The 13,931-nt window shown below is 35.1% G+C and overlaps 1 protein-coding gene across 1 annotated transcript in view; it reads right to left on the bottom strand.

Annotated features, from left to right (window-relative positions):
* TBC1D32 (TBC1 domain family member 32) overlaps window positions 1-13,931 on the bottom strand; it is a gene marked incomplete at its 3' end in the record, with an annotated part of 82,318 nt that overhangs the window by 25,905 nt on the left and 42,482 nt on the right. The window contains exons 23-26 of the mRNA XM_080614891.1: window positions 10,640-10,762; window positions 9,308-9,416; window positions 8,429-8,522; window positions 1,212-1,337 (exon numbers count right to left, since the gene is read on the bottom strand). Coding sequence (XP_080471017.1) covers window positions 1,212-1,337; window positions 8,429-8,522; window positions 9,308-9,416; window positions 10,640-10,762 — 452 coding nt within the window. The remainder of the gene's footprint in view (window positions 1-1,211; window positions 1,338-8,428; window positions 8,523-9,307; window positions 9,417-10,639; window positions 10,763-13,931) is intronic.

Below are 13,931 nucleotides of genomic sequence, written 5' to 3'. Positions count from 1 at the left end.
ATTTATTTTTCTTATACTAACAGAAGCTCACATAAAATACATTTAGGTATTTCTTAGTATTTACAAATCTCTATTTGTTCACCTTTCACAAAGCTCTCTGAATATATGCATTTGTGGATGTGTACAATATAAAAATGCATAAATGCATTATTTACAAATACATATGTATTCTGTCTAAGCACACATTCTTCCAAATGAAAGGTGAAAGCTCAATTTACAGTCACATCAGACTATAGTCTCAAGCTTGTTTCTAACAAGCAGCAAGAACAGAAAACTCAGAGTTTAGAAACATTCAGTAATTATTGCCTTTAAGCATATTACACAAATCACAAACTTCTTATTAACTATTTTAATATTAAATCAGTTCCTGTATAAATGACTTCCTTAAGGCTTCTGAAACCACCCTGTAGCTTCCATATTGCTATATAATTTACATAAAATTCAGGTCTCTTATGTAAAACACAAATGCTGGGTTACTTTGATCCCATATAGAAGATACTTCTGTCTTCACTGTCAGTTGCATTAACTGCTTGCCTAAAGAATTTCAAGGGAAGCATTTGCGTCTGTAAAAAAAGCTAGACTATGTATTGACCATTTGATCATAATCAGAATTTTTACAGAAGTGGAAGACACTCTGAGGTACCTTCTGAGGTACAACTTCTGAAAAACTCCAACTTCTTTATTGCTACACAAGTTTATATGACATGGCAATTAGATTATTAAGTCTGTTTTCTGATGATCTAAGCCATATGGGTGATCACTGTTTTTGTTTTGCCTGGCATGATGTTTTAGCTAATCTATCAGAAGTGTACTCTTCACTAGAAAATACATATGAACATAAAGAAAAACCTGAATGAGTAGGTTCTTTGATGCTTAGTATGGCCTAATTCTGAAAAGTTTTACTGGATTGGCTATTAATATCATTTCCCAACACTTCTTAAAGTCATTCACCTTAATGTGCCCTCTTTCTGTGTCAAATTTCAGTAAAACCAGCCAACACAAAAGGATGATCGCCATAAAGAGAAAAAATTGGACATAAGGCATAAACCTTGTTTTCTCAGGAAAATGTCATTGAAACGGTTTCCATAATCAACACAAAATTATTGATTGCTTGTATAGGTAATGTAATCTTCAATGAACCTTTAAAGAATGGTTGTTTAGTAGTGGTCTTCTGTTTGCTTTCTCTGTTAAACTCATTAAGTCATACTCACTTGTTCCACTGATGATATCTGGTCTGGCTTTCATGGCTTTGTAGAACTGTTTTCTGCAAATTTCTGTCCACCTGCTTTGCTTCTCTGGACTTTTTAAGAGTGATAAGAGCTTGTCAAGATCTTTATCTGGATGAAAAAAAAAAAAAAAAGTGTTATTCTGTAATGATAATCTTTTTTTTTTTCCTTTTTGTTTCTTTTAAACTTACTATATAAAGCAATAAGAAGCTAATAGTTACAGAGTACCATAGAAATGAATAGATGCATTCAGAAACTAGAAACCATTTTAACAAAGAACAGGAAAGTCAGATGTAGTTTAGAGCCCTGTCACTGCCTGGTATTTTTGGCAGACCTCGTACCTTAGGAAGAAGAGACTAAATAAGTATCTGACAATTAAACTGGAGAAGCAGTCCTAAACCTGATGAAATTCTGCTTTATAAAAAAAACCCAGAAATATTCATTCTACTAAGTGATGGGTTTTAAACATTTAAGACATTACTGAGGCACATTTTATAACTCTTCTAAAGTTATTACTCTTCTGTTCTCAAATGATAAGAATTAGAAAGACATTTTAAAGAAAGTAGTTTGGTATTTCTATGTAATTTCACCACTCTTAAAATCAAAAATAGAAGAGAGGCAAAGATCCTCTACCAAGTAACACTGGTTTAATAATAAAATGGAGAGGTTGCAGTACTATTTTGTAGGGCATGAAATGAAGCATTATAAGACGGCTACGTAACAGTGTTTCACAGAAAATTTCTGCTTCTTTTTGTAAGCAGGTTCCCCTCACAGGCTTCTACTTTGGACAGATATTATGGCACATATGTGTATGCCTTCAGGTTCCTAGTTATACCTACTGAGTAAATTCTGCAAAATACATTGGGATGCCCACGGTGGAAGAATTCTTTTAAAAGCTTTGCTAATAATCTCCAGTGTTTCTCAACTTTAGCACAAGGACTTAAAATTGTGACAAAACGTTACATTAAAAGTATACTTCTGCTGTCACTGAAATGTTACCTAGCATGTTTTCCATAAATATTTAGAGAAAATTAGAATTTCAAGTTCTGAAAAACCTAGGTGTACCCAGCATGATTCAGCCCTGGGCCTCAGACTCTTTGTTGGTGCTGTCAGAGCCTGCAGCAATATAATTCAGGCACTTTCTAACTTCTGAATGCTTGACTTTTTACTTGAGCACTATTAAAACACAGTCTTTTGGTGCAACTGTTATATATGAGGCACAAATATACCAAATAACATTTTTTATTATATGCTCAGCTTGCTTATAAAACAATTTTGCAGAAAAGTTTCCAAAAAGATCTTTATGAAAGACTCCTTTTAAATGCAAAGAAAGAATTTCAGAGATTGCTCCTTACTGTTACTCTTACCTTCTTATTAAAGACACATTCTTGCTTTACAATAGGGAATTGTCTTAAAAATTAAAACTACCATTGATGCAGTGAAAAAAGGATAGTAAGTATGTTCTCTTCTCTTCTGGCTAAAAGTGTTTCCTTTCCCCCAGCCTCCCCTCTATTTTCCACTATGTTAGAGGAAATTGCATATACTTTACCAATTTCCTACAGTAAAATATCACAGGCTGAGGCAGTAAATTTCACAACTAGCTGAGTCTTAAAGAGATTTGAAAACAGAAGAACCATAGCAACAAATGTAAAACCAGCATGTGTAATCATACACGAAAATGTTAAGTTGGCTTTCAACTACTTAAAGCCTTGAGAACTTTTTTCTTTAAATCAAACATCTTCTGCAACCAAAATGTGTATCTTGGCATTCACAGTGAACAATGGAATATTAGCAAGCTATCATGATACCTGATAACACAGGACACTGAATAATAAATGCAAAGTAGAGACTAAAATAATGCATACATAGGCTTTGGCAAATCAAAGAGGAAATAATTTTTTCCCATATACAACATTTGTTTAAAAATTCAAATATATTGGGAAGGGCTGACCATTCAAATTCTTTTTCTCTTGAACGCAGAATAAATTTCAAGTTCAAATGACAAGTCCTTTCATAAAGTAATTTTACGTAAGATAAAACTGATCAAACTCAAGTTTTCTAGTAGAAAATACTGACTCCTACAAAATGGAAACAATCAGTTAAACTGCCTTGCCTTAGGCAGCTTTCCCAGACTACTTGATGCTACTATGAAATATTTTATGATCAACTTGACAGGAAAAATAAAGGTGGCATCTGTAACAAGGGAAATGCACAAACACTCCAGCTATGCACAATCTCTTTGCTGTAGGACCATGCAGTTCCCATCATTATGAAAGGATCATAGCCTACACCACTACTGAATATTTACTCAGGTGATAAAGGTTCTTCATAACTTGCAAGCTCTCCTTTATTCTTTTTCCACATTTTTGACACTAGAGAAATGAATCCTGTCATGAAAGGTGACTTCTGATTAAAGATTCTACAATTGTTTCAGCCAGTCTATGGCTATTTAGAATCTTTTGAATACTTGCTGTTACTTTTACTTAGTATTTCAAGCTTTCATTTTTCCAATAAAACTTAAAAGGTTTCCATGAACAAAATACTATTTTCAAATTATCTTCAAATAACCTAATTATTTTAAGATGATTAGTATATTTTCAACATAATTTCAATATTGCATATAACTTGTTTTAAGCTGACCTAAAACCTAAAGTATTTGCTATTAGTAAATTGTGTCCTGTCATTGGGGTTTATTATACAATACACAGTATTTCAAAAGAAGCTTATGATAGTAACTTATTATCATTAATAATTATTCCAATTTAATTAACCTGGAATTCCTTTGTTATCCACAAATAACTAAGTCCTCAGTTAATATCTTTCCAAATAAAATGTACATATGCTTAGATTACGCAAATATGAAAATTTAATGTGAAGAAGGATTTAGTCTTATAGTATTATCAGTAGGATTTCTATTTCTTTCTCTGCCTTTTACTGCTATTTTTATAAAGGTGAAGACTGAAGAAAATCTTAGAACTACAAAACAGTTATTTTACTTCCTGAAGTACTGCAGTAATTCAGTTTGGCAGACAAGGATCAGAGACTAACAAACTGAGATTTAATCAGTCAATTTACCAAACAGAGACTAGGGTGAAACTTTGATTCCTGTGAAGGCAATACTACCTCTAAAAAAAAAAAAAATAATATAAAAATCCCTCAAGAATCTCAAGAAAGCAGGATTTCAAGATTATGACCCTTCCATCTCTGCTGCCTCCTTCAATGCATTCAAAATTGTACTGTTTAAACATGTAACCTTTTAAAATGCTGATTTATGCTCCAACAATAGGGTAAGGAAATAAAGATTACAGTATTACACTATTTTCTGAAATTTTGCTAAAGAACATCGACCACTGTATCTGCCTTAAGGTTCCTCTGGGAAGATAGTATTTAATAAAAAAAAGAACTGCCCCTCTACTCTGCTCTCGTGAGACCTCACTTGGAGTATTGTGTGCAGTTCTGGTGTCCTCAACATAAAAAGGACATGGAACTGTTGGAACAAGTCCAGAGGAGGGCCACAAGGATGATCAGGGGACTGGAGCACCTCCCGCATGAAGAGAGGCTGAGGAAGTTGGGGCTGTTCAGCCTGGAGAAGAGAAGGCTGCGTGGAGACCTCATAGCAGCCTTCCAGGATCTGAAGGGGGCCTACAAGGATGCTGGGGAGGGACTCTTCATCAGGGACTGTAGTGACAGGACAAGGGGTAACGGGTTAAAACTTAAACAGGGGAAGTTTAGATTGGATATAAGGAAGAAATTCTTTACTGTGAGGGTGTTGAGGCACTGGAATGGGTTGCCCAGGGAGGTTGTGAATGCTCCATCCTTGGCGGTGTTCAAGGCCAGGTTGGATGAGGCCTTGGGTGGCATGGTTTAGTGTGAGGTGTTCCTGCCCATGGCAGGGGGGTTGGAACTAGATGATCTTAAGGTCCTTTCCAACCCTAACTATTCCATGAGTCTATGGTTCTATGCACCAAGCCCTTTCTCATCTGATTGGATGTTGTGATAAAAATGTTTTTCTGTGACTAAGATATGAAGATCTGCAAATCCATGTGTATCTTATTCAGATTCTAAACTTCAGATAATGAGTAACATGACTATATTATATTTGACTATTATATGAAAACAAATCCATATAAGGATATGTATTTTAGAAAGCTCAGGTACATTTCTGATGGACCTGTCCACTTACTTCTCATCAAGATTTCTTAAAGAGTGGAGGACAACAGGCTCATACATGAATACAGAGACAAATACAAAAAGGAGGTCAAATCAAATAAATGCAGATGATGAAACCATTTAAGTGAGATTTTAAGAGATAACAGGAAAGCCAATATAGCTGGCTCTTTGAAAGAGAAAGTGAAAAAAAAATAAACTGATAGACCGCTAGTTTCAGGCAGATATGAAAAAAAAAAACAAAACCAAACCAAACCAAACCAAAACCCAAAAAAACCAAACCAAAACACAACGACCCATGGCTGAAAAGAGATCTGATTTAAAAAAACAAGCCAAAAAAAACCCCAAAAAAACAAACAAAAAAACCCCCCAAACAAACAAACAAACAAACAAAAAAAAAAACCAACCACCAAAACTTAAAACCAACCAACCAAAACAAAACAGAAAAAAACAATTACGTGATGGACATAGGGCCAATTTTCAAAGGAGAAAGAGAAGATAAGCTTCTCTTCATGTGTCAGTGTCACCTAGGCAGTAGGAGAGGAGGTAACTAAGAAAGTAGAACAGACAGAATAAAACCTACAATTACAGCCTTTTCAGCCAAAGAAACTGTACATTCTTTACCTGCACTAAGGATCTAGTAGCCTTAATAATCCAAGTAATAAAAACACCCCAAGAAGAGGACAGGAATAATACCACACAGGTTACATAATGAAACACTGCAGCATGAAATCTGAACACAGACAGCTTCAGGGAACTGCAGAAACACTGCACTAGCCCTCAGCTCTTGATGACAGATGTAAGAAAGCAGTCATGCATTCCCAGCCATACAATGTACAAGCGTTTGCATGACTGCAGAATTCTTGCCATTCAGAAAAATTCTGTGTGAATCCTGTCCATCTCCTTGCACTGAAGCAGAATTAAAGTTTAACAAGTATTTGTCTAAATTTATTTTAAAACCTTTGAGCAAGCTGCATAACATACAACATGAACTCCAAATATTCACAACATCACAGAGGTTCTCTTAAAACCTCCAATGATGATTTCACTATTTCCAAATGTATCCAATTAGAAATTTTATTAATTTATAACAAATCTTCATTGCCAAGTAAGCAAACTATTCCTTTTTCTGCACATAGACATAGAAAACCATCAACCTGCTTTCCTTATAACTGCTTTTAAAATACTAAGACACTTGCATGACCTCTGTTTTTTCAGCATCAGCCAGTTATAATTACTTCAATCTATATTAGCATATCACATTTCAAAGTTGTGATATGTAGCAGTGCTCCAGAATCCCTCAAATGTATCTATTTTCCTTAGACTGCAAGTGCCCCTGCTAGAGGTACTCCACCTAAGAACTCACCACCTTCAGCTGATAATCATCATCTTCTGTCTTGTATAAATGTAACTCAGAGATCTTTCTCACAATCATAGTTTTAAGCTCTCTTGTAAAAGAGCATTCCTATCACTACCATATCATAGTGCTGAAGAATACAGTTCAGATATTCCCCATCTTCTTCTCATGCACTTGATTTCTTTTTTTACTAAGCACTGGAAACAGCAACTTATGAATTTCATTCTTTCATTTTTGATCTATTTATTTTGATACTTTCTTTCAATATAACTTACATCCTGAAAGCTTCAGTCTGGCAAATCAGATACTCAGTTTGCTGGAAGAATCAATTTTTTTTTTTCTTTTAATGAGAACTGAAATAGAACATTTTCAATGTCTTGTTTTCCCTTCCTTTTTCAAACAGAAAACACAAAATACTTTGACTATGAAAATAAATGTTCTGTTCATTTTTAGTCTTTTACTTCAGTTACCTTTAATATCAAAAATACTATTTAAAATTAAAATATTTCAATACTTCATCAAACATTTGCAAACTTTGAAACTTCATTTTAGCCAATTTGTTGTTAGTCAAAAAGTTTTACCCAAGCTTTTCTAGGTGGCTGTCACCTACAAAAGTGACAACTATAACATCTATTCCATTATCCCACTGGTTAATGATGAGCAATAGAACTGCTCTGAACAAGAGAGCAGAGAAGTTCTGTAGGATACAATAAAATATGCTTGTTTCCAATCCAAGAGCAATATTACCTGCCTCTTTAAAGACATATTTAAAACAACTGGGCACTCACTTTATGGTGATTTTGTTGCTGTCCTATGAAAATTGCCTTGGGAAGCTTGGAATGGTATTACTGATGTTAAGATACAGAAAAATCCCTTTATAACTACATGGCCTTTCCTTATTAGACAAGGGAATCACCTTTTTGTTTTTTTTTTTCTAGACATTCATAAACAGACTATTCTGTATTATAGAGTTAATGTAGAATTTCTATAATTTCTGAAAATCTGCATCTGCTAAGGAAATTCACAAATAATTTCTAATAAGTACATCTCAAGGATACAGTAAACATGAGCAAATACAACAAATTATTTATTTCCTATAAACCATTCATCAGGTTCTTTTGCATTTTCTATGCAAATTAAAACCTTAAAACGGTTTCTCTGTATGAATTAAACTGCTTTGCCTAGGTAGTTCTTGAAAGGATTCTCCAGTCTGCTCACATTCCAAATTGATGTTCAATATGGAAACCAACTATCCTAAACGCTGTCTATTTCACACACCACCAAGCTTTGTAAACACAGGGATCTGAATCATGAAAATAGTGTACAAAAAAATTGTAGCTTAACCATACTGTCTTGCTTCGGTTGCTGGAGAGATGATATAAATGTATCTCATGAGTCACTCACCTAAGGCGAGCCAAAAGGTTAATCCTGAAGTCTGCACACGAATTAGATTACTAAACAGAGCTTTGCAGATTGACAGTTGGACAAAGCCAGATAAGCAAATCCCAACCAACTTATTTAGCTACAAATGTAGTGAACAATAACAAAAATCCTTAAATACTTATGAGATTATAATTTGGGGGATGGAGGGAGGTGTGGAGGAAGGATAAAAAAATAGATGCAAAATCAACCCAGATGCTTGTTTGACATCTGCACTGTTTGCATGCTTCATATGTACCTTGTCTGAATTCAACTTTCCTAGGGATTTCTGCAAGATAGCACTTTGGCAAAGGGAGTGATGAAAACATTGGCCAAGGATATGAATTACTGCCCTAGAAACAAGACCAGAAAGAAATTAATTTAGGAGGAGAATTAATAGCATTTGCTTGATTAACACACAGGTGAAGCTCCCAGAATTACTGTCTATGCACCAAAATTACGCTTGATACTGTAATTTGCAATTAGATTTTCTGTAAATAACAGGAAAAAAAGAAAAAAAGTTAAAGGATATAAACATCTAAAAAGCATTTGATCCAGGTGTGGGTTTTTTTTGTATATCTCACAAAATAAATAAACATACACAAAAAAATCCCACAAAACTGTTATTTCCAATTTTATACATTGATCTGTCTTTGCTGTGCTGACAGCACAGCAATTTGCATTTCATCTTTATAAGACTGACTGCCAGTGAGAAGCAGAACACTTAAAGAGCTGCTTACAAAAACTGTATTGTTAGAACATTGATGAAAAGCTCCAGGTATTAGATGCTGCAGATGAAACCCAAACATGGAAAAAATATCAAATAAAAGGAACATAGAACAAATAGAAATATAAAAGTAAGTAAAAGATGAGTTGTATTCACTTTTATAGTAGGAAAAGTAACACTGACATGAAGCAATATAAACATTACATCTGAACATATGTACATTCCACCAGATAGTGGAAATAAAGTATTTTTTTTCAGTGCATCACTTCTTTAAAATTTTGGCACTTTCTAAAGCTAAAGATGGACTACTATTTCTTAAATAATGTTCAACATGTTGATTATCAGCAAAAGTGTTCAATTAACGAAGGCAGGAGTTATGGAAAGAGAAACTCTAAAACTTTAGTTTCTAACCTTATCTAGTACTCTCAAAGGCAAAATCCTTTCCCGTGGTCCTCCAATCAGATTTATCCTTACAAGAACATGATTTCTTTCCACTGATAGACCATCGATTATAAAATCTCTGGGAAAACAAACAAACAAAACCCCAAAACCTCAAAAAAACAGAACAACTTTGATTTACCAACAGTTTAATTTGGAAAACTTCAATAAACGCAAAAATACCTTGAGACACATGCTGGAGTTAAAACTCAATCTGGAAAACACAAAGGCATAAAGAAGCAAACAAAAACATAAAGTATTTTGAGATGCATGCAAGCATTATTGCAAATTTGTACTGACTGCTGATTGGAAACATCTGAGCAATTACTGTATGCAAAAGAGTAGAAAACTTTACAAGCTTTATTATGCCCAGATGCTCAGTAACTAGGGCACAGCTAATGGCAACAAAATTTGCTCCTTATTTGGCCTACCAGCAAAGGTCTGCTGTCACAAATAAGCAGTTACTGATAACTTGGCACGCAGCCAACTTGTTATCTGAAGTCACTCTGTGGCCCAAGCTACATAACTTTTTAAATGGAGTAAAAATCAGCTTTTATACACCAACTTTCTTACAATTTTTTACATAGTAAGGAAATAATAGGCTTCATCCTCAAATGGTAAATAACAATCATTTATATCTGCTGAGATCTCACCCATATTGTTTGGTTTAAACTCTGTACTGGTCCCATGTAGCAAGCAGAAAGAGGAAGATTCTTAAACTCAGCATGCTAACAGAAACGACAACATGTGTGTGACCAAATGACTATCCATTTCTGTCCCAAAAATAGAGTTTCCCTTTTGAAAGGATGCATTGTGCAATTTTATTTTAGAAGTCAGCAATGGCAAGTCACAAAAGTTGGAGAGTTGACTAAGGTATATGTAAATAAAAAACACAAAATAAACAAAAAACAGTATTGATGGTGCCGTTAATTTATAAACATTAAAACAATACCCTAATTTTATATTATATACAAAACATAAAGGGATACTATTAATAGGCATATTTACATCCATAAATTTTGCACTTTTTTGCTTAAGAAATAAGATAAACACAAATAAAAATGAGAAAAATATTTGCTTTTTTTTTCCTTACACTTTTAACGTGGATGTGGGACTAAAACCAAGACTATTGTATCTTGTCATAATTTAAGACTGATGACAAACTTGCATGTAAGTAAACTTACATATTATAAGCCAGCTTCAGTGAGAGCTCTTACACGTTTAAAGCCACTAAGGCATTCATGTATTTTTTCTCAGGAGGAAAGGTTTACAGTTAAAATAACATTTACATCAGTCACTTCTTACCTTGGTCCTTCTGAAGTTTCTATGACATTTTCCTCCTGAGCTGTTAGTAAAACTTGTGACACTTTATACTGACTCTCCAAAAGTAAAAGGGTATTGAGCTCACAGCACAGCACGTTTAACAACCTGCAGAAGAACACATGAAATGATAGCACATAAGTCAGGAATCTAGTCATGCGGAGTAAGACAGAGGCAAACATGTTTATGAGATCTCAGAATGGAAAAAGAGCCAAACAAAAAACTTGAGAGGTACGAAACATTAAAAAATACCCAGACAGAATTGGGTCAGGAAAACTCTTTTATATCCTTTTTAGCCACTTAGGCACAGCCTTGAGCAAACAGTGAAAGTTTCCCAACAGATTTTTTGTATGCACTGATCAACCAGTAAAAATATTTACTGGTCAGCCCCATCTGGTTTTGAGCTTAAATCACAGAATAACACAGACTTAATAACACATTCCATGTGAAATAAGAGGAAATTATGCAATAATAGGCTGATAAGGCAACTCAGAATCAGTTTTTCTAAGTAAGGGGGAAGAGGGAGATAGAAATACATCTTTCCTTTAGAAAACAGGCCTTTAAGCACTTCCGTATAATCATATTTAACACAGTTCAAAAGCAATAAAGGATTTAAAATGTAAATAAAACCCAAAACAACCAAGTCTACTGTTTTGGGGTTGGGTTTTTTTTTTTGAGAGAAACACAAAACAATGGTAACTGAAATTAATAATCACGAGCACATGACAGCAGATTACATATAATTTTCTTTTATAACTTCAGGACAGTGAAAATACTCCAATATATTTCATGTAAATCTGATGTAGGCCAATTCAAAGCCTATTACTTTTTTTTTTTTTTTTTACTGATCTATTAACTCTAACTCAGCAACAGAAAAATTTCATTCAAGGCTTCCCATTCCTGGAAAATAATACGACTAAACATTCTTATTGATAATTTTACTTCCTGTTTTATCACAGTCATACGACACCACATAAATTAGACTGATCAGCATTATATTTTGCATTCACATAACACTTAATATGAACTAGACAATACATAGTTTGAAATTTGAGATCTGTTAGTTAACGCTTGTTCTCTTCCATGTAATTCCCAATATGCTTCTACTGACAATAGCAAAAAAGCCTTTCTCCAGATAATGTAACATCTGCGAATTCACACAGTTGTGGCCAAGGACTCAGTAGTCAAGATGGTAATACATGGGGGCTTGGTGTTTGGTTTTTTGGTTTTGTTTTGTTTTAGGTTTTGGGGTTTTTTCTTGCTTTTCTTAAATATAACTCAATCTGTTCAGTTTCAGCCCTCTTCAGGCTTTATTTATTTTATGTTAACTATTTCCTGACATTGATTTGCATCAGTACTTTTCCAAATCACAGAAAAAGAAATTACAATTCCACTGTATTTTTTTTATATAAGAAAATCTACAAAAAGTGTACTGAAATCATTATGAAGATGGACCATTTCTTCTGTTAAGCATGATGACTTTAGATGGCATAGAACTGGTTTCCAGCAGTTAAAAACTCCTTGGTGTCCTGGTTTAGCAGTAGCAGTCATTTTTTCTACTGGTGCAGAGCTGTGTTTTGACTTTTGGCCTGGGAATAATACTGATAAAGCTGATGTTTTCAGTTGCTGGTAAGAATGTTTACCCTGACCAAGGACTTTGTGAGTCTCATGCTCTGCCAGGGAGGAGGAGAAGCCGGGAGGAAGCAGGGACAGGACACCTGACCCAAACTAGCCAAAGAGGTATTCCATACCACAGCACGTCATGCCCAGGATGTAACGGAGAGTTCCCGGAAGGGCGAGAACACTGCAGGGTGGGGTTGAGGTACCGGTCGGTGAGCAGTTGTATTCTCTTCCCTTGTTATTTCCTTTATCATTATTACTATTAGTGGTAGCAGTAGTGATTTGTGTTATACCTTAGTTATTAAACTGTTCTTATCTCAACCTGTGGGAGTTGCATTCTTTCGATTCTCCTCCCCGTCCCTCCAGGAGCGGAGGGAAGAAAGGTGTGTGTGTGGGGGAAGTAGACTGCGTGGTTCTGATTTACGGCCTGGGCTTAAACCATGACACTTGGGAAAAGACTGATGGCTGAGACTGCTTATAACATCTCGCCTGGTACACAAGGCAGAGAAAGGAGAGGTGGGGGAATAAAAAAGAAACAAAGCATAAGCAAATAAAATTAGGTAGAAGGGATAGTGGTAGGATAAATGACAAAATATATGAAATCTAATATTAGGAGCCTCTACCGAAGCATTCAAATGAAATTTACATCTACATGGAAAAATCTATTTTAAAATGCCATCACTAAACTGCAGATATTTGGTGGAAGGCAATGCTCTATTGCTTTATCTTCCAAAGTCATAAATGTATAGACTAAAGTTTGAAACTTACAAAAAAACCCAAACAAAACTCCCACATTTTATACTGTGTATATTTGTGATCATGTTTGAATATAGCTATGAAATTTTTCATTTTTCTTTAATTGCATTGGGAACATAATAACTGATCAGACGATTCAGCTCAATATCCCATCTATAAGGAGTGTAGGCATATAAAAAAGTATAAAACTTTGACAGATACAATAAAAATGAAAGCATATATTTTTTGAGATGTATTTTAAGTTTTGGGGTTTTTTAAAGCAGAAGATAAAATTCCCGACCTAAATGTTTCCGAAAATTGGAAGATGGGTTTTGACACAAGGTCTTGTACCGGGAAAGGATGTTTCTACCTGGTCAGTCCCCACACAACAGGACAGACTGGTGGACTGACAAGGTAGAAAGCAACTCTTCAGGTAAGGATCCTGGTGCTCAATAGGTTGAACGTGAGACAGCAACATGCCCTTGAAGGCCAACAGCATCCTACACTGTGTAAGGAAGAGTGCTGCTAGAACATTATGCGAGGGAGGTGACCCTTCCCCTCTATTAACACTGGTAAGTTCATACCCAGAGTGCTGGGTCCACTTCTGGACTCCTCAGTAAAAGCATGAAATGGGGTGGGTCCAGCAAAAGTCCATGAAGATGATTAAGGGCTTGGGCCATTTGACACAGGGAAGGAGGACGAGAGCTCAGCTTGGAGAAGAGAAGGCCCAGGAGAGAGCTTGTCAATGTGTATAAATACCTCACAGTAGGGTTTGAAGATGGAACCAGACCCTTCTCACCAGTGAAGAACAAGTGAAAGAACAAGAGGCAGTGGGCACAAGTTGAAACATGAAATTCCACTGTAATATACTGCGACGGTGGTCTAATAGTGGAACAAGTTGCCCAGATACGCTGCAGGATCA

The sequence above is a fragment of the Psittacula echo genome (assembly GCF_963264785.1).
Source record: "Psittacula echo genome assembly, chromosome: 4".
NCBI classification, from domain to species: domain Eukaryota; kingdom Metazoa; phylum Chordata; class Aves; order Psittaciformes; family Psittacidae; genus Psittacula; species Psittacula echo.
The sequence above is the reverse complement of the archived record's forward strand: the minus strand, read 5'-3'. Positions and strand labels throughout refer to the sequence as shown.